This window comes from Idiotropiscis lumnitzeri, chromosome 20, assembly GCF_059441095.1.
Source record: "Idiotropiscis lumnitzeri isolate Australia: NSW breed Sydney's pygmy pipehorse chromosome 20, RoL_Ilum_1.0, whole genome shotgun sequence".
NCBI classification, from domain to species: domain Eukaryota; kingdom Metazoa; phylum Chordata; class Actinopteri; order Syngnathiformes; family Syngnathidae; genus Idiotropiscis; species Idiotropiscis lumnitzeri.
Window position 1 is genome coordinate 5,787,027 of NC_142410.1, and position 19,920 is coordinate 5,806,946.

At 41.5% G+C, this 19,920-nt stretch overlaps 2 protein-coding genes across 2 annotated transcripts; one reads left to right on the plus strand and one right to left on the minus strand.

Annotated features, from left to right (window-relative positions):
- The first annotated feature begins 510 nt into the window (after positions 1 to 510).
- Positions 511 to 7,294, plus strand: sh3bp1 (SH3-domain binding protein 1). Its single transcript, XM_088284929.1, has 18 exons — positions 511 to 870; positions 1,745 to 1,787; positions 1,885 to 1,989; positions 2,129 to 2,205; positions 2,367 to 2,478; positions 2,775 to 2,851; positions 2,923 to 3,010; positions 3,075 to 3,143; positions 3,559 to 3,649; positions 3,721 to 3,857; positions 3,930 to 4,041; positions 4,529 to 4,610; positions 4,713 to 4,793; positions 4,978 to 5,091; positions 5,170 to 5,267; positions 5,410 to 5,557; positions 5,700 to 5,992; positions 6,841 to 7,294. The coding sequence occupies exons 1-18, from the start codon at positions 620 to 622 to the stop codon at positions 7,113 to 7,115; spliced, it is 2,253 nt and encodes a 750-aa protein (XP_088141055.1). The 5' UTR covers positions 511 to 619; the 3' UTR covers positions 7,116 to 7,294.
- Positions 7,295 to 7,672: 378 nt separating this feature from the next.
- cdc42ep1a (CDC42 effector protein (Rho GTPase binding) 1a) lies at positions 7,673 to 19,533 on the minus strand. The gene is made up of 3 exons (XM_088284930.1): positions 19,434 to 19,533; positions 12,235 to 13,116; positions 7,673 to 9,310 (listed from the first exon to the last, which is right to left on the minus strand). The coding sequence occupies exons 2-3, from the start codon at positions 12,704 to 12,706 to the stop codon at positions 8,631 to 8,633; spliced, it is 1,152 nt and encodes a 383-aa protein (XP_088141056.1). The 5' UTR covers positions 12,707 to 13,116; positions 19,434 to 19,533; the 3' UTR covers positions 7,673 to 8,630.
- Positions 19,534 to 19,920: the final 387 nt, after the last annotated feature.

Here is a 19,920-nt window from a genome sequence, read left to right on the forward strand (position 1 = left end):
TTGCATCGTTCCCCTCGTGTTGATTTTGTCACCTGACCTACAGTTTTTTTTGTATATTGAATTTTATGTTTATGTAATCTGTCTGAATATTGAAAAGTTATTTTGCAGATGTTGCCACCAATAGCTACAAAAAATGCACATCAGCAATAATAATGCATTCTATTTATAGTGCTTTTCCTGTAACTGAATTACTACTAGAAGAGAAAACAACAGCAATGCTGAGAAAAATCACGACAAATATGAGAATGATGATGCAAAAATAATTATTCGTCGTGATTTTTCCCTTACATTGAGGAAGGTAATACATATTTAGTCTATTAACTTGTTCAATACCATTGACGGTTAAATACGTCAAACTATTTTTTTTTAACTAGGCTGATAGTGAATGAGTTTTAAGGATGTGCCATTTGGGTTGTGGCCTATTTTTTTGACTCGCATCCCTCTTAATGTCTTTTACATTGTCCTGCGGAGGTGGAAGTGCAGAGATCTTTTTTCAAATGTAGTGAGTAAAGTATTTGTTCTAAATTATCAACCCCTCTACTGAACATGATTCAAAATTTAGTACAATTTAGCTGGAAGTACAGGTAGTCGTCAAATCAAAAATCTTTTAGCGAGTCAAATGAAAGGAAAAAAACAAAACGGCTCTTCCCGCTCACGTTGCATCGTCGCAACTTCCTCATTAACCGCACAAGCGCTTGTGAGAGCACATCTGAAACGAGAACTAACTTCACTAGAGACGCCGAGGTGCGCCATCAAGTTGCTTGGAGCTGCTCAAGTATCCGGAGGAGGTCAGGCGGTGTGGAGAAGACCGACAGCCGCAATGCTCCGACAATCTCTGAGCATTCTGAAGCAGCTCGGCTCTTCTGCAAAGTAAGTTGGAGTCGCTTCCATGTAATGCTTGTTTCACTTCCAAAGTATTTCTGTTCATATAAGATGATGATGAAGATTTTTTTTTTTGATGTTTCATTCAATCAGTATGCGTCTTATAAAGTACACCCGCATAGTGTAATGGATCAACGTCTGTTGGCTGCACTAAATTAATGTCCAAAACTCTAAATTAATATTTCTACCTGATACCTACATTCTGGTAAAAGCCTAGTAACTATCTCGTAATTATTGTAATTATCTTGCTGTCTGATTGTCATTAAATGTGCAATGACGTGCATGCAGGATGGCACACTTAAGTTTTTTTGTCAGACTCTCGCTCTGACACATCCTGAATGAAAGCTGCGGCAAACTTGTGCATCTGCTAAAGTCAAACCACACAAGTTGACAAAAGGCAGTGCCGCTCTTTGTGCACAAACATTACAAGTTATGCGTGCATCATAATACACGTTTGTCCTAGAATGCCATCCCAGTCTCAACATCTGGCCGCATTTCCCCTGTTCTATATCACTTTCCTCTTTGACAGTTGATTATTCTCAAAAGTGAAGTTTCAAAAAGGGAACTGCCCGTAGCTTCAAACTATTGTCATTCGTTAGGTGAGGTGAAGAGATGAGATCCGTCTTTCTTGTCAATGTCATCCTCTTCGATGATTTTTTAAAAATCTTTTTACAATACAGCAAAGAGAGACTTTAAACCAAGGGTGGGCAAACATTTTGATTGACGGGCCACAATGGCTTCTAAAATGTATACAGTCCTACTATGGCACTAAATTGTCATACTTGCCAGAACCAAAAGCGTCCTGTGCAAGTACAATTCTGCACACTATACCGTAATCATTCGCTCATTTGCATATTTGCAGGTCACAAGATGTCAGTGAGCTTCTACACTCAGACCTGGTTGTGGTGAGGACAATAAACACAATTTTAAGAAGAAGAAGAAGAAGTTGTCAGAAATTCATCACAGTTGTTTCCAATATTTTTCCCGTTTGATAAAATGAAGGTGGAGCAGCGGGTGGAGCCTGCCAAGAGAGCAGCACAGATCCTCCACAAGAAGCTGCAAGGCTGCATGCAGAGTCATCCGGGGCTAGATGCTGAAAAACGGATGGTATGTATGAAGGACGAATAGAATTTCATGCAGAAAATTACAGTATTAAAAAAAAGTTGGAAATATAAGTCAGCAGAGAAGGCCTTGCTGGCCCCGCCCACCAGCGATCGACACATTGCCTTTGTGCGTTTCTCCGCAGAAGAAGCTGCCTCTCATGCTGCTGTCAATCAGCATGGCGGAAAGCTTCAAAGACTTTGATGCCGACTCATCCATCAGGTGAGCTGGTCTGAGCTACGAGTCACGTGATAAGATCCTGACTGCTGTTTTCACAGTTCTCTAACAAATAGGAAGAGAGACAAACCCTGCAGGTTTGTGATGAAACAAAACACAACTAAATGCATTTGAATAGTGAAAGTGTGTGTGTCTGTGTGTGGCAGGAGGGTGTTGGAGATGTGTTGTTTCATGGAGAAGAAGTTGGCCAGCCTCCTGGCAGACTTTGAAATAAAAGTGGAAAAGGAAGTTTTGGAGCCACTTAATAAACTTAGCGAGGTGAATATAAGTTTGTCTTCACTAAAGGGGACATACAGTATTTAAATCGGTTTTTGTTACCTCTGTAGTGTTTCCGAATAGTTTGCCTGTCCATGTACGTGTGAAACAATCAAGTCAATTTTTTTGTTTTGTAGGAATCTGTTTAGCATACTGTGTACATTTACTACCATTGACGGCTAAAGACGTCAAAGATCCATTTTTTTTTTTTTTTTTACTCAGCTGGTAGTGAATGAGTTCATGTTTGTTTACCTACAATACATAAAATTCCCTCTCATTCCATCCTGTTCTTCTTTAAGGATGACTTACCAGAGATTCTCAGAAATAAGAAGCAATTTGCAAAGCTCAATACGGACTGGAACAATGCACGACTCAGGTGAGTTGCTGTTTATCGCCTTTAAACACATCTGTGCTCAAGTTTCACGTGATACGATGGCTGAACTCCAGGAGCCAAGCCAGTAGCGGTCCACAGGCCAAGCAGGACGGTCTTAAGGAGGAGGAAGAAGAAGCTCTGAGGAAGTTGGAGACCATCAAGGTACGTACATTTCCAGGGGTTGAATTTTTTTTTTTTAAACAGTATGTTGGTCTTGTTTTTACAGAATCAGTATTCGGCAGACCTGTATCACTTTGCGACTAAAGAAGACGACTACGCAAGCTACTTCATTCGCGTATGTTGTACTTTAACGTTAAAAATCCAAGTCCGCTAGCTTTACGCTAACATACTGAAAACGTGAAACACTTGAAAAGGAATAACAAAATTTGAATAGTTACGCTAATCAGAAACCTTCTAGCAAATTCTACAAAGAACTGCAACACAAACAAACAAAGCATACAAAATAATTATTTGTACCAGAGGTCCATTGGGGGCCTTCTCTGCCTCTTTTTGTTTTGCCTAATTATACTCCATACATAAGCTAATATAGTTAATGAAAACTAACCAAACAACTCAAACTAAAATGAAAAAAAAAATTCTAAATAAAATGAAATAAAAATGCTGAAAAAAAAATATAGCACTATAACTTGGGTGCAAATGATGAGCTCGCTGGGGAACAGTCTAATGCCTTCTTATTCCTTTCACCGAAGCTTTTGGAGCTTCAAGCAGAATACCACAAACATTCACACGAGTTCCTGGATGAAAATATAAGCGAACTCAAGGAGAATCACAAGCAGAAAGGTAAGGGCGTGCTTTTATCTGCTAACTATCTATCTATCACGCCCTTGCTTCTCATTTGTGACGGACTACAGGACCAGCAGCAAACCCCTTGGGACCGAAAGTTTTCGGGGAGTCTCTTGCTTCCCATTTGCGTCAGAGCAAGCAGGAAATCGCGGCACCCATTCAAGAATGTCTTCACATGCTGCTCCGAACAGGGATGAGGGAGGAGGTAAGGCCATTTTTAGGCGCTCATCGTATCATATGCGTAAAAGCTGAAGAGCCTTTTGCGATTCATCTCCAGGGTCTCTTTCGTCTGACGGCGGCGGCCTCGGTGGTGAAAAGGCTCAAGACCTGCATGGATCAGGGGACGGTTGATCATAGCGAGTTCAGGATGGATCCTCACGCTGTGGCTGGTAAGCAGACTGTCTATATCATGTGAAGAAGTTCAGAGGTGGGCGAACATTTTGATTGGCGGGCAACAATGGGTTCTAAAATTTGACGGAGATGCCGGACCAGGGGCGGGTGGATGGATGTCTTGACACAGAATTTAGAAAATAAAACATTAACAAGGTATATTCATTAATTTTTTTTCAAGTTTGGCGGGCCGGATTAAAACGTTTAACGGGCCACATATGGCCCCCGGGCCGTAGTTTGCCCACGCCTGTAACTGTAAATTTATTGCCCCCGCAAAATAATTCAACATACAGCCTTTTAATGACAAAGCCTCTGCCAATAAAAATCAAGCGGCCAATGAGGCATTTTCCCTCCACAGCGTCACTTTGACCTGTTCGTGTTACAAGGTCCAAAATACGAGGATCAATGGATTATTTTCTCACTGAACCACAAAAACATGGCGTGATTGTCAGGAAGTCACAAAGAGATGATTGATTATTCCAATAGGAGCTCTGAAGTGTTACCTGCGAGAACTTCCTGAACCACTAATGACCTTTGAACTCTACAACGACTGGTTCAAAGCAGCCAGGTGGGTATAAATCACACTCCTCGCACAATTTCTCCTCGTGAGTTTCATGGAACTGTTTTAAATTGTGAAAAAAGAAAATCTCATTTATGTGTGCACTCGCAGTGAAAAAGACTGCACAGAGAAGCTGGGGCAGTTCCGAATACTACTGAAGAAATTGCCGCCTGAAAACTACAACAACCTCAGGTGTGGAATTATTTGCTTTTCATCATAATTAATGTGCCTTTTTTATATTTTATATTATTATATACAGATTTAAATTATTTTCGCATTCGCAAAAGAAGCGATTGCATTAGGTCACATTGACGATTACCGCCAAGGTTAAACTGAAGAAATCAGAAACGTTGATTCTTTCTTAATATATTTTCAGGTACTTGGTGCAGTTCTTGTCGCTGCTGTCCGAGCAGCAGGCTGCAAACAGGATGTCGCCGGGTAACATTGCCATCGTGCTGGGGCCCAACCTCCTCTGGCCACAAGCCGAGGGGTAACTACAGGTGTCCCGCCGCCTGTTTTCTCCGCCGTCATCAATCTCATCCTGTTCGCTTGCCCGCTTTCTATTTAGAGAGATCACCCTGGTTGACATGGCGTCGGCATCCTCGGTGCAGGTGGTGACGGTTATTGAGCCTCTGATTCAACACAGCGCCGTGCTCTTCCCTGAAGGTACGGGACGAGATTAGCTGCAAATTGGAGGTCTCTGGGAAAAAAAAAATTCAATACATCTCTTATATTAGATCTTGTTAGATTGTGATGACAGTTGGTAAGCAGACAATGAATTGATCTATTGTTGTGAATGTTTTTTCAGAGGTGTCCTTTGAGATTCCGGAGCTGCCCGAGGTCCAAGATGACCGTCCCATGATCTCGGAACAAGCGTCTCGATGCAGAACAGGCTCCACTCCCTCCACAGCTTCATTGTCTTCAAGTTCTCATCTCCCTTGCTCTAAAACAAGCAGGTATAGCCTCAGAAACCGCAGAAGTCATTCATCTTTTTTTTTTTTTAAATAATAATTACGCTTTGTCCCTTGAGAGGCGCTACAGTATATAAATGAAGATAGTAGCTTTATTCTTCAATGCACTATTTTTTCCTGCGTGTAGCATGTCCTTTCAGGATGGGGTCAGCGTCTCTTCTGTAAAGTCCGTGAGACGCCAAGCGTGGGCTGCTTCCGCACACGAGGCCGCCACCCCGACCCAAAAAGACACGACGATGCACAGCAGACCAAGCTTGTTATCAAACCAGAACACACCCTCACATTCCAGAACCGCAGGGTCCAACCCAGGACTGAGCGGGGACCCCGCTCAGAAGCAGTCCTCGGATCAGTTCGAGCCCATTCCGGATGCCCAACCCGTCGCAAGCAATGCTGTTGTGACCATCACGACACCGAATAAACGTGAGTCAAAACACACTTGAAACTTTTGTGGTGAAGGGCCACTTTAGAAAGTTGAAAAACACAAGAAAAAAGGTTTATAATAAAAATATTTTGCTCGGTGGACCAAATAAAAAAAAAAAAATGGAACTGGCCCCCGTGCCATACTTAGCCCACCACTGCTCTAACATAACCAATAACGATTTTAAAATTCATCTGACCAAAAGCGCTGAAATTCAGTTCAACTCATTTTTCACGTCTCTCTATTGTGTAAAAGCCTAACCCCACCAGATGGCGCTGTTGAGCACTATGCGAGCTCAATATAATTCTTACTGGAACTGGGCTTCTTTACAGATAATTTATAAAATATTGTATCAAAAATATTAACATGCAATATATACCAATTATGTTACGGCGGAAATTTTGTTCTAAACACGAATGCCTGTTTAAGTAATGAGACACTCAAATCATCGTGCAAAACTGTAGACCGCCATTAACTGCGCTCGTCATCTAATTAAAATGCCCGAAGGATATACGCGACGTGACGGCAAGACGCAATCAACTCACGCTCAGTTTAGGCGGATGGAAGTATACAGAAGTAAGCTAAGCTAACAATATGAATGAAGTGAGTCACAAGTACAGAGGGAATATAAACAGCTAAAAACAGGAAGTGTTGCATTGCCCATCAAAATATCACCCACTCAACTCATGCGTCATCTTGCATGTTGTTCTAACCACGACGCGGGCTGGCTAGCTCACAGTACTTCCCCTCAAGTATTGACTTCACTGCTCTTTTGTAGCTGAACGCGACAGTTGTACCCCAAAAAATTGCCTATTCATCTAACAGTCTGTTCAATGTCTCTCATTTGCAGCAAAGCGGAGCGTCAGTGTGAGAAAAGCCACCGAAGCTTACGAGCCATTGCCGGTTCACTTCAGCAAGGTCAGAACGCCGGCGCCGCCAAAGCCTCGTGACCCTCCGGCTCCCGCAGCGACAGTCAGGCCCCAGGTGACGCGTCCGCCACCCCCAGCTCAACCGGTTGGTCTTAAAAAGCCGCCGATTAAAAAGTCCGGACTGAAAGCACCGAGTTGTCCTCCGCCGCTTCCCCCTTCGTTACAGTCCAAAGAGACTCCCTCATTTGCCCCGTAAGATGACATCAACTCTTTGTAGACTTAAGTTGTAATGATTACAAGATTTAGTCCGCAAGTGTGTTTGCCATTAGTCCAAATTATAACAATGGAGAACTGTATTTATTTTTCAACTGTTACATTCCTGTCTTTCCCGCAGAGCAAATAAAAGCATACATCAAAGATACTAACGTCACTTACGGGCTTTGAGGCTTTTTGATAGTTTCAATACAAAATGCACAAATGATAACATCTTTATTTCCAATTATCATCATCATGTCATAACGTATAAGGTTGGACTGCACTGTGTTCTGAAGGTGCTTATGAGTACATGTTTATTGGGGAGTCAGCTGATACGTTCATGTACATTTGTAGGCTATAACATAGTCATTACAATTCCTCGGTAAAGGTGCACAGAGTTAATACAAAAAGATCCGCAGCATTAAAGTAACAAATACATAGCACAGCTTATACTGTAGTTGATAACACCAAATACTGGTGATATTGGTCATAGTCCTCAATTTGTGTAATGCGATAATCGTTATTCATTAAGACTCTCTAAAAAAAAAAAAAAAAAAAAAAAAAAAATCATGATTTTAAGGCTTCTCATGAATATCAAAGGTAAGTCTTCAATAAAACGACTTGAAATGTTCTGAACTGAAGTTAAGCCTGAGACGCATGAGTATGCTGACTGCACACAGTGCGTCGTTGAGTAACATTAGTGTTCTTTGATTTGAGCCTTGGCTCAACACAGTAGTCACAAAAGTAAACAGGTGAAATTACTTTGAGCTTCTCTAAACTTTAGAATGCACACTACCAGTTAATTAAGTAATAGTGGACATCTGTGAGTAAGGGACACCTGCCGAAAAGGTTGAGAGTGGCCTATTGATGCCACAAAATGGCAGCAAAGCACTACTTTTGTCCAAATGAAATTTTTCAACGAACTTCAACAGAGGTCCTTGGCACCAAGACGCCACAAAATGGTGGCAAAGAACTACTTTTGTCCAAAATAAATTCTTCAACGAACTTCAGCAGATGTCCTTGGCACCAAAATGCCACAAAATGGTGGCAAAGCACTACTTTTGTCCAAAATAAATTCTTCAACGAACTTCAGCAGATGTCCTTGGCACCAAAATGCCACAAAATGGTGGCAAAGCACTACTTTTTGTCTAAATAGAGCTCCTCTATCAACTTCACCGTAGTTCCTTGACACCAACATACCACAAGATGGCGCCAGTGAAATGCTTTTATTTCATCAGCCTGAGTGCCTCTGTGAGTTTCCGGGAGGCCATTTTAGGTTTAATGTGCAATTTCACCTGAAAGCTGACATTGAAAATATGTCAGTCCTCATTTTTTGATCTATTTGTGGTCAAAATGAATCATGGCACCATTCGTGGAAAAAATATGCAGTAAATCCAACATTATTCCTCCATGTGCGGTTTGAGTGTCATAGTTGCTGATTTGATAATTGGATTAAAGTTATAGAGGAATCAAAGAGTATATCCGATTATGAGTTATAGTCTCCTGTTTAAACAACTCAAACTTTGATTTCATCATCGTCCTCATCTGTGTAGCTATAGGATATCTTCTTCATCCTCTCCGAATCCACCGTCTCCATCCTGTTGTGACCGCCGTAATGACGTGCGAGCATATCCGCGGCACTCTGGAAGCGCTCGCTCTCCATCCTCACGGCTAACCTCACTCGCTCAAGCGAGCCCCCTTTCAGCGCGTCAGGTAATTTCCCGGGTACACCGACTCCGTTCATCTCATTGGCGTTTCCGTCGTCATCCCATTCCGCCCCCTGTGGACTCTTCCGGCCCGCGCAGTCCTCTCTCAGAAGAGAGTCCACGTAAGAGATAGTAGCCGAGTCCATCTCGGATCCTTCGTTGGTGAGCCCCCACGGCGACCCCGTCTCGTCTCCCTCCCAGGTGTGACTGTCTCCGTCCAGTAAGCTGAACACTTCGCTCATGAGGGAGGGGCCCAGGTCGAAGTTGAAGGTGTCCAGGGAGGTTAGGGAGGCGAAGGAGCTAGAGAAGGCGGTGGGCTTGGAGTCAGAGGTCGCAAGGGCGGCAGAGCGCGTGGTCAGGATGGCGTCGGCGGGGTCGGTCAGAGATCCGCGGTGCACGTTGGTCGAGTGAGGGGCCGGGTTGGAGACGCAGGGCTGCTGACGCTCGGAGCGCGACAGACGAGGAAGTGTGACGAAGCCGGACTCCAAACCTGAGGAGAAAAAAAATTATATATTTAAATACACAACATACTTTATTTTATGCGCCAAAAGTGACATATAAAGCCAAATCTGTGGAAGTCATTGAGCAGACCTGACAGGTGACTCTCACATCAGCTCTGCGCATGGTCGCCAAGTCTTCGCAGACTTTACAGCGGGAAGCCTGCGTTAACTTGTTTGACCCCCGCTTGTGTTTTTTAGCAACCAGGATTTATCGTTTCGTCCTGTCGTAATCATATGGAATTACTCTGGGATTTGGTTGCGTGCATGTGACACTTGGAATTTCCAGTGAAGATATATTAGCCTTTTTTTATTATTTTTTTTTAGATGGTATCTTTCACATCTTTGCTTCTTTTGAGAAAACAAATCAATGTATTCCTCAGTAGAGTTGTCTCACTTCAGTTATGGAATCTTTGTAGTCCAAACAATCTTAATTTTTGAAAAATGCAATGAAACTGGTGCTTCCCAATGTTTCCCAACCTTTGTTCAACCAAAGCACATTTTTCTTTCGAAATATATGTACAAGTGGCACAGTATTAAATGTTTATATGGAGGGCAATATTGTTATATTCTCTGTCTACATGTGTTGCTGCACCTTTTATGTTCAAACATGAGGGGAGAGAGGGGGAGGGGGAGAGGTAGAGGGAATGAGAATGAGAGAGAGAGAGAGGGAGAGGGAATGAGAGAGGGAGAATGAGAACGAGAGAGAGAGAAAGAGAATGAGAGAGAGGGAGGGAGAGAAGAGAAAGAGGGGGAGAGGGAGAGGGGAAGAGGGAGAGGGAATGAGAGAGAGAGAGAGAGAGGGAGAGGGAATGAGAGAGGGAGAATGAGAACGAGAGAGCGAGAGAGAGAATGAGAGAGAGAGGGAGGGAGAGAGAGAGAGAGAGAGAAAGAGAGAGAGAGAGAAGAGAGAGAGGGGGAGAGGGAGAGGGGAAGAGAGAGGGAATGAGAGAGGGGGAATGAGAACTAGAGAGAGAGAGAGAGAGAATGAGAGAGAGAGAGGGAGAGAGAGAGAGAAAGAGAGAGAGAGAGAGAGGGAGAGGGAATGAGAGAGGGAGAATGAGAACCAGAGAGAGAATGAGAGAGAGAGGGAGGGAGAGAGAAAGAAAGAGAGAGAGAGAGAAAGAGAGAGAGGGAGAGGGAATGAGAGAGAGAGAGGGGGGGGAGAGAAAGAGAGAGAGAAGAGAGAGAGGGGGAGAGGGAGAGGGGAAGAGGGAGAGGGAATGAGAGAGAGAGAGGGAGAGGGAATGATAGAGGGAGAATGAGAACCAGAGAGAGAGAGAGAATGAGAGAGAGAGGGAGGGAGAGAGAAAGAAAGAGAGAGAGAGAGAAAGAGAGAGAGAGGGAGAGGGAATGAGAGAGAGGGGGGGGGAGAGAGAAAGAGAGAGAGTGCGAGAGAGAGAGAAGAGAGAGAGGGGGAGAGGGAGAGGGAATGAGAGAGATAGAGAGAGACAGAGGGAGAAATATACTACGTTCATAATGATCATTATTTAACTTCAAACTCAGCGTTACTCAGCAACAACCCCTGCAGGGAAACACTTGGCCTTTCAGCAGCTCACCGCTCCAAATGTCTATCTTAATGCGTCGGAATTATGTGCTGACACCACAAAAACACGGTAAATGGAAATTCAATTGGGGTCATTTTTATTGCGGTGGACCCAAACGATCTGCTTGAATGGCGCAGCACAGTTGGTGATGCTGATGTTATTTCAATGTGCGAGCGTCTGCCGCCGGGCGGCAGGTAGCGGCGGTCGCATGACTGCAACGTGCACACGACCCAGCAGCAGGAGATCTATTTTCACCATTTTGTGCCTTGTGTCACACGTTGTAAAACAACACTTTTTTTCAAAAAGTTCTCTTAGCAGTAACTCCAGACCTTACGATTTTGTTATTGTTGTCATTTTAACATATTATCACTTATTGTGGCGTACACCGTCATTTCATGGTCTGCTAGAGGCCAGGACGATGAATCCAGGGACTTGCTCCAAAGCTAAATTGCTGCAAACAGACGCCTGCTACATGAGTCATCAATGTTGTTGAGAGTCCAAAGAATCAACCGCAAAATCCAAACAGTCAGCAGATGTTAAAATGTTCAAAAGAGCAGAAGGAAATTTGGAAATTCGTCTAATAGTTTGTTGTCTTTCCTGTAATCGGAACCATAGTTAATGCTAAAGATTGCCTTGATGGAACATCTTCAGGCAACTGCTCCTCAGGTCACACACTTTGGAATTTGTCCAACATTTTTTGGGGGGGGGTGAAAATGCTTATTAAGCCACTTTGCTGTAACATCAATGCTAATTTCATTTAGCCCGTCTATTGCATTTCACATTCTATGTTAGCATGAAGCTAGCAGACATTGTTTTTTTGGGGGGTTTTTTGGACAAAATTATCTAATTTCGATTCAATGTTGTGTTGTTTTAATTATCCAGTTTGATTTTATTTAGTTTTATGTGTATACGAAGTGAACTTTAAGCAAGCCTGCTTGGCGTCTTATTTGGAGAATAGTGCAGAAATCTTCTTTTCCTCAAAGTGATGTTATGTAATGTTTCTCATTTCAAGACGGTGTGAGCCAAGGAATACTTAAATAACTGTGTTTTTTTTAATAAGTTATTAATTTAAAGTGTGTGTGTGTGGAGGAGAACTCTTTTTTTTTTTTAACATGGTCGAGGATAACTTCTTTTAACATGAAAATGAATGTTTGTTTTAGTTTCAATATTAAGAGTTGAACTTGAAATTTTTATGCCTTGATGTTATAATGTTCCTAAAAACATTGCTTGTACAGCTAATGAAGGTTCAACAGTTTGAACGTGGAAAACTTTATTATTATTTCTTAGGGGAAAAAATTCTTTCCAAAGCAAAATAAATCACAGACAAACCATAGACGGTAAAGGTTTAGACTTTGTATCACTATGCTTACCGTACGAACTCATCCTCTCCCCTGGTGTGCTTTGCGTACTGGGAAAAAGCACCTTTGCGGTGGGGCTCCCATTATACATGTCCACGTCCAGCCTTGGAAGCGAGACGGCGTTCTTGATGATGGGAGAAACGGCCGGAGGAGGCAATGAAGCATCTTTGGATCCTTCTCTGGTTCTGTTGTCCGAGCCCCTCCTGATTTGTCGGATTGTCCTGGAGAAAAACGCCCCAAGTTTGTTGTCAGGGGTGGACACCGAGTCCGTTTCCCCATTGCCCCCGTTGGCCGAGCCGCCGTGGTTGCTGAGGAAGGAGGTGTCCCCGAACACCTCGCCGCCACGGCCGACGTGCATCGTGTGGCGAAAGTCGCCCAGCGGTGGGCTGATCATGTCCACCGTCAGGTCGGCTTTAAAACGCCGCTTGCTGTGAGACTGTGTCACTAAACCTTTAAGGCCCGAGAGCTTTTCCTGGAGATTCATGTTTCCGAAGCGCAAAAAGATTTTTCCGTTAAACTTGAAACTATGTGGAAACTAAGACTTCAGTTCACCTCAACTCTTAACGTTACCTCAACTTCTGAAAACATGTAATCTAAATGGCTAAAAAGCTGAGGCCTGCAGCACTATATACTCGAGTGTAATATTATCTATGTTTATCATTTGCAAGCCAAAGTCTGTCCCACTTTTTGCCGGTCATCGTTATGCGGAGTTGGCAGAATCAAACCAACATAAATTGCAGGGAACACTGAGCAGTTGTGTCCCGGGCAGAAGCCGGGCCAGTTGGAGCGATGTCAAGTCCCTGGTTTCCCTCGCTTTGGATTTGTCGACATCGGCTCCGAAATAGGTCCGAGTCCAGCTGCAAATGCTTCTGTGGTCACACCGTGGAAGAGCGTCTGCAGAAAGTAAAAACATGGAGAGAAGGGCTATCTTTAAAATGGAGGCTGCAGAAAGCAACGGATGACGGTCGGAGTTTGTGTTGTGGGAGTTGTTGAAGATTCACGGGTAGACCACGACACGTCTTTATATCACAGAAGTCAGAACTGTAATTGTCAAATAAGGCAAAGGTACTCAAACTATTTAACGACTTCAGTATAAATAAAAAAATAAAACATTTTATAAATATATATATATACTTATAAAAGATTTATTTACATTAATTACACGATAATGGTCAAGTAAATACCTGTTAAAAGCTTCACCAAAATAGTTGTAGAAAATTGATTAATCGCAATTAATTAGGGAATTTTTTACGATTAATTTGTTAAAAAAATTTCATATTTGGTGATTTTTACATTAATATTATTTGGTGATTTTTACATTAATTACAAGATAATAGTCAAGTAAATATCTGTTAAAAGCTTCACCAATATAGTTGTAGAAAATTGATTAATCACAATTAATTATGGAATTTTTTACGATTAATTTGTTAAATAATTTTCATATTTGGTGATTTTTACATTAATATTATTTGGTGGTTTTTACACTAATTACAAGATAATAGTCAAGTAAATACCTGTTAAAAGCTTCACCAAAATAGTTGTAGAAAATTGATTAATCACAATTAATTACGGAATATTTCACGATTAATTAGTTAGAAAAAAATTTAATTGCTTGCCATCTCTAATATATATATATATATATATATATATATATATACTTGTAAAAAATTTTTTACATTAATTACACGATAATAGTCAAGTAAATAACTGTTAAATGCTTCACCAAAATAGTTGTAGAATATTAATTAATCGCAATTAATTACGGAATATTTCACGATTAATTAGTTAAAAAATTGTAATTGCTTGCCATCACTAATATATATATATATATATATATATATATATATATATATATATATATCACTTTTTATATATCACTGCTCTAAATGTCAACTAGTTGGGAAGAAGCTAAATTTAGACCAAAAGTCATTGTGTTGCGAATAAAAGTCTCAGAGGCTACTTCTGAAACCCAATAAAAACATGCAGAGTAAATCTTCTTCTATTGTCCTTTTTAAATACGACCCGAAGGAGTTCATTTTTGGCCCATTTGTCTCGCTTTGACAGTTTTATAGCGTACGTGTGTAGGAAACTGTTGTTTTTCTCACAAGCTGTTCATTGCCAACAGCCGTAATGGAGAGCCAGTACCTAAATATTTTGATAACATAAGAGCCCCAACAAGCTCCTCTAGTTCTCTTTAAAAAAAAAAAAAAAAAATCTTTTGCACCGCAACAGCCTCAATCGGGCCTCCTCCACTTTGCAGTGCCCCGTCTGGCTTCATTAATGACTCGCTTTAGTTCATGCGATGGCGATTGCGTCGGGTCCAAGGCAGTCTTTCTAATTTGCTGCTGACCGCAGTCACCAAGCCCTTTGCTCCACTTCCCCTGGGCTGGTCTTTTAAGAGCGGCATCTGGAAGCCGAGAGGGAGGAAACGCTCCACATACCAGTGATGAGCGGAGCCATATCAAGCCTTGCAAAAAAAAAAAACATGTGTTGAAGTAGCGATGGCATAAGCCTACAGGGACCGGCTGCGCATTCCCATGAACTGAACTGGACATTCGCAGGCAGGAAAAAAAATATCTCTAGCAAGGTTTAACAAGAAGCGATAACCCACTGGATTACGAGAACACACATGGGGTCGCGAATTACCCTGACTGTGATCTTACGGAAAGCCGTGATGTATCGTCTCTGCCTGTTATCCGTCGGGAGACCTTTGACCTCAGTGCAGAGGCGCTTGCTCAACTGTTTCCGTGTCCCTCAGGCCAAATTCTGCCGCTCTCATTTGTACTTGTTTATGTGTTTGCAAGGTCGCATAAACACTCTTTTGGGTGTCAGATAAATAGCCTGTTAAGCACCGACAGGCTGTAAAAACATACGCTAACAGCTTTAATGCTATAATCCTTGCGGTGGTCTGCCTGAAGGAACTGGATAATCCTCGAAATGTTCATCCCTGGTGCCCCGAAATATGTTCGTCACTTGGGCAGAAGTCTGGCGATTTGGGCTTCTCAGAAAAAGCACCAGATTACTATTTTTTTTAATTTTTAAATTTTTTTTCCTGGTATGTATTTATGACAGTGAGTTGCCATTTTAGTCACGCAGCAAATTTAATTTCTAAGGTCAGGGTAATTGTCCCAATCTTCTGATTTCTCCCAGCAGTGATTCTGATCTGATTTCTGCTGTCCTTCATAAAAGCAAACGGATTACTCGAGTCAAAACATGCTCGGAAGATTTTTAAAATCCTAATTTTTCATCGGGTTCTCATAACATTATTAAGATAGCAATAATAGAATATGTAACAATCGTCATGTATTTATGCCTATTTATGAATAACATAACATACAAAATCGCTTGTAACATAAAAACAAAATATGAAAATGGAGCAAAAAGGCGATGTTCTCGGAGAAAAAAAAATAATTTAGTCATTTCTGAAATCAGCGTCCAAAATTCATTTAGGGCCACGTAAAGCCAAAAATTATGTAAAAAATAACATTGAGTTTAAATTTGTATGAATAAACTCTTTAATACGTACTTGGGACTGTCTTTGAATTTCAGAGCAAAAAATTTATAAAAATCACTCTACCATTATCGATGCGATAACTCGTCATTCTTTTCTGTGGCTAAATTTTATACTAGTGTGCATGCTACTAGTGGAGCAAAACTGCTACTAGTACTATGAGTGACACTATAAATTTTTACTAGCTTACAAAATTCTACTAATTACCATCTAGCGCTTCACTAGAAGAACTATTAGCGCGCTAATGTCAATAAGCATCACATGTTTAGTTTTTTTACGAGTGTGCACAAATTATTCTACACAAAAATAGTTTCAATAGTGAAGACAAACGGCATACTAGTGCATGGACAATTTAGTGTACTTGTAGGAAATTGAATAAATCCACAAATGGTTTTCCCATCCTGTCTTCCTGTTTGTGTTTTTTGCGATCCTCTGAATATTTAAGCACATTTGACTCCTCGACTCCGCTGTAGGTCCACATGAGTGGACTTTGTTAACCGTCTCTCCGCTCATGTCCTTCAGGCCCTAACCCGGCTAACCAGGTGAACAAACATACAAGATAAGGCCGCATTTTTGCTTTCCATTCTCAACCGTCACGCTTAATCCAAGCACAACACTCGAGAAAGCGTGTTCAACCCTTCGGCAAATATCCAGATTCACGCTAGCTCTCCGCTGTTTGTTGTATCTTCTTGCATGGCCGCCGCACATCATAAACTTGTTTCTGTTCATCAGCCCTTTCTTCTCGCCACATTTTTTCTTTCTCTGTACAACAGCGGAGTTTGAGTCTCACATGCTTAGTATCGCTCAATAGCGATTTCCCAATGTTAATATGACGATCAAGATCCAAATTCAGTGGTCTGACGTCTGAAATAGCCAACACGCGAGACAAAAATTTTTAATGCATTATTTATCCATCAGGAGTTGAGTTGTATTTCAAATTCAAGGCTCACAAAATCAAATTAGTGTCTACTGTGCAATAAAAATGAGTTTCGGCCTATCAAGATATTTTGGACATTACTTCGCTACGCTTCCAACTGTGTGCAAATTGACCTTTTTCTGTCCCAGCATAACCGTGCCAAAGTCCATAAAGACATGCATGGATGAGTTGGGTGAGGTAGAAACCCTCCAAAACGCCTTCAAGATGAAAGGAAGCAGAGATTTTGAGCAGGGGCTTTCTTGTCACAAATATTCGGTGACAACATTCTGCTGCAAAAGGAGAAGCAGTTGGCGTAATGGCCAGGTGTCCAAACAACGTCGTCAGAGATTGTAATTACGGGCAGGCTCATTTTAGACTGGTGTCGTTTTTCAAACTAAGTACCCAATGCTACTAGATTACTGCTTGATTATCATCTATAAACGTGTATGACAGGTTACTGTCAAACACTTTTAACACCCGAACGTGTCTACTTTAGATTTCAGCGGATTAGCCAACAATATAATCGAAAGTACTGTCACTTACGAATATGACTCAAGCAATCCATAGAATTAAAGGGGAGGTCAACCCAAAAATGTTCTTCACAAGAATATGTTCTATAGAGGCCCATGAGTCGAAACATGGCCCTCTGATTAATATTGCATTTGTGGAATATGAGTTAAGCAGTAAAATCCATCTGTTTTTAGCCAGTGGGCGGCCATTTTGTCACTTCTGACGACTGAAAATGACATCACAGTTGCTCAGGGCTCAGCGAACAACCAATCATAGCTCAGCTTCAGAAAACTGGTGACCCGAGCCCGGAGCAACTGTGATGTTATTTTCAATTGACAGACGTGACAAAATGGCTGCCGCCTGAGATGGCTAAAAATGGGTGGATTTTGCTGCTGAACTCATATTCCACAACCGCCAAATGAATCAGAATGCCATTTTTAGACTCGCAAAGGCACATAGAACATATTATTGCAGTGATTTGTTTTGGGTTGACTTCCCCTTTAATTAAAAGTATCGCAAAAAAAAAAACAATCTACTCAAGTACTGAGTACCTGCTGAGTACCTTCTGATATTCAGCCACACAAAATGATATTAAATGAGCTTTTTAACACTCACGAAACAACTAGCTTGACATGGAGTTCCTCTAGGCCAGGCGTGGGCAAACTACGGCCCGGGGGCCACATGCGGCCTGTTAAACGTTTTAATCCGGCCCGCTGAACTTGAAAAAAATGTAATGAATAAACCTTGTTAATGTTTTAGTTTTTTAATACTGTGGCGTGTGAAAGACATATATTTTGTTGTAATGCTTTTGTTCACTTTCGTTTAAAATTAAATGTATTTTTTCTCTCAAATGAGGTGAGGTTACCAAAACACTCCATCCATCGGCCCCACTGTCAAATTTTAGAACCCATTGTGGCCCGCCAATCAAAAAGTTCGCCCAACCCAGCAGTTTTGGCTGTCAATATTTTTAGGCAGATACCGATGACAGCTGTTCTTTTTCGTAGCTTGTGAGCTTGTATATGGATTGAATGTTGGGTCAGGGGTGCTTCTTGTGAATGTGAGTCATGTGACTGCCTGGCTCTGTCTGGTGAAATGAAACTTTTTTTTTTTTTCAACTAATAGATCTCGCAAGCAATAAAGTATGTGTTCACTTATCTAAGATAGTGTTTAAAAAAATCCACATACAAATGATGCCAGACTGAAATACTTTCAGCAACAGATCAAATGGTCTAAAAAAAAAAAAAAAAAAAAAGGTTGGGAATCCAACGGTGTAAAGACAAACAAAGCACATGGATTCAAAGTTCGCACGTCTGCAACGGACCCCTTCCTTGACACTTGAAGGTCACCAAGGGTCATGCTTCAAAGGAATGTACTTTAAACTTTCGTTTAAAAAAAAACAACAAAAAAAAAAACAAGGAAAACGTGTCTACCTACAAGTAATGAGGCAAAAAAAAAAACATATGACGCATGTGGCTGAGTTCATACGGGAGCAGGAAATGTCGGATGTACTGTACGGCCACACTGTGTGGAGACGCTGCTGCTTCCAGACACACAAAATTGAAATCAACTTGAAACAATCGCATTGTGACACAAATACAACACGTCTCTCTTGAGACACGTTTTGCACCAAGGCAGGCTGGATTTAAAAAAAAAAAAAAATTTTATTGATTGTGCTCATGTTTGTCTGTTGGCTTTCCAGCTGGCCTGTGTGTGTGTGTGTGTGTGTGTGTGTGTGGCATTTCACACAGTGGTCTCCCTCAGGGTTTGGCGCTCATAAGGCCACTGCTCCCAACATAGTGTTGCTATGGTCCCTAATTAAAACACCTCAAGCCCACTTAATGTTATCTCTAAATCCCGATGCAGCCTAATTCATTTTAGTTTATGTGGAGGAATTTGGAATTATAAGGTAATATAATCGTCTGCAGCAAGGGTATAGTAATTATGATCTACACAATTGCTGCTGCTGGCGGCGGCGGCGGTGTATAAATATGTCAGCAAGCAGGGTTTAGTTTCACACACGAAATCCGAGGAGGCTCTTTTACAATTTTTAACACCGGACATTAACACCAACTGTGCAGCCAGAATCCGAGAAAGTGCATGAAAAAGTTATCATTTAGATAAAAAGTAGACTATTTGAAAATTGAAAATGCATGCAAAACGCCACAAAATTTTAGAAGAGCACAAAAAAGCCGCAAACTACAGTTGTGTTTATGATAGAAATTCTGCAGCACAGACGACTCCAATATTGCTGATTAATAAAGAATAGCGACTCACCTAAAAACTGAGAAAAAAAAATGTAGAAAGTGACTTTAGTGATGTTCCTTTAAAGGATAGCGTTGAAGTTGGTCCGTGTGCGCTGATTGCTCGACGGGAGACTGCCACTGGTGTGCGCGTGTGTGTCGAAGCAAAGCGTGCAGGACGGGGAAAGGGGCGGGACAAAGGTCCGAGCCACCGAAAGGAGTCCCGTCCACGCTGATGGGATGTGCTCCGACAAACTGCCAAAATGACTTGACAGCACTATTTAAAGATCTCTGGCTGGATTTACACTGCCGGTTCAAAATTTCAATTCAGATTAAAAAAAAAAAAAAACTGATTACACATCAATAAATTAATTTTAAATGTATTTATTTTGGCATTGTTGTGTGTCAGTACAGAAGAAACAAGCTCAAACAGGGGTTTGAGAATTTCTAAAATTATTATTATTTTTTTTACTTTACGTAATACTTTTTCGGATCTTGTACTCAGGAAACACTCCATGAAT

Bases quoted from the DNA above. Each gene is read 5' to 3' on its own strand.
- sh3bp1 (XM_088284929.1), top strand. From the start codon at position 620: ATGAAAGGAAAAAAACAAAACGGCTCTTCCCGCTCACGTTGCATCGTC. The intron at 3,011-3,074 runs GTACGTACATTT...TTGTTTTTACAG, and splicing joins GGAAGTTGGAGACCATCAAG to AATCAGTATTCGGCAGACCT. The intron at 4,611-4,712 runs GTGGGTATAAAT...GTGCACTCGCAG, and splicing joins GACTGGTTCAAAGCAGCCAG to TGAAAAAGACTGCACAGAGA.
- cdc42ep1a (XM_088284930.1), bottom strand. From the start codon at position 12,706: ATGAATCTCCAGGAAAAGCTCTCGGGCCTTAAAGGTTTAGTGACACAG. The intron at 9,311-12,234 runs GTAAGCATAGTG...TTTTCTCCTCAG, and splicing joins GGAGAGGATGAGTTCGTACG to GTTTGGAGTCCGGCTTCGTC.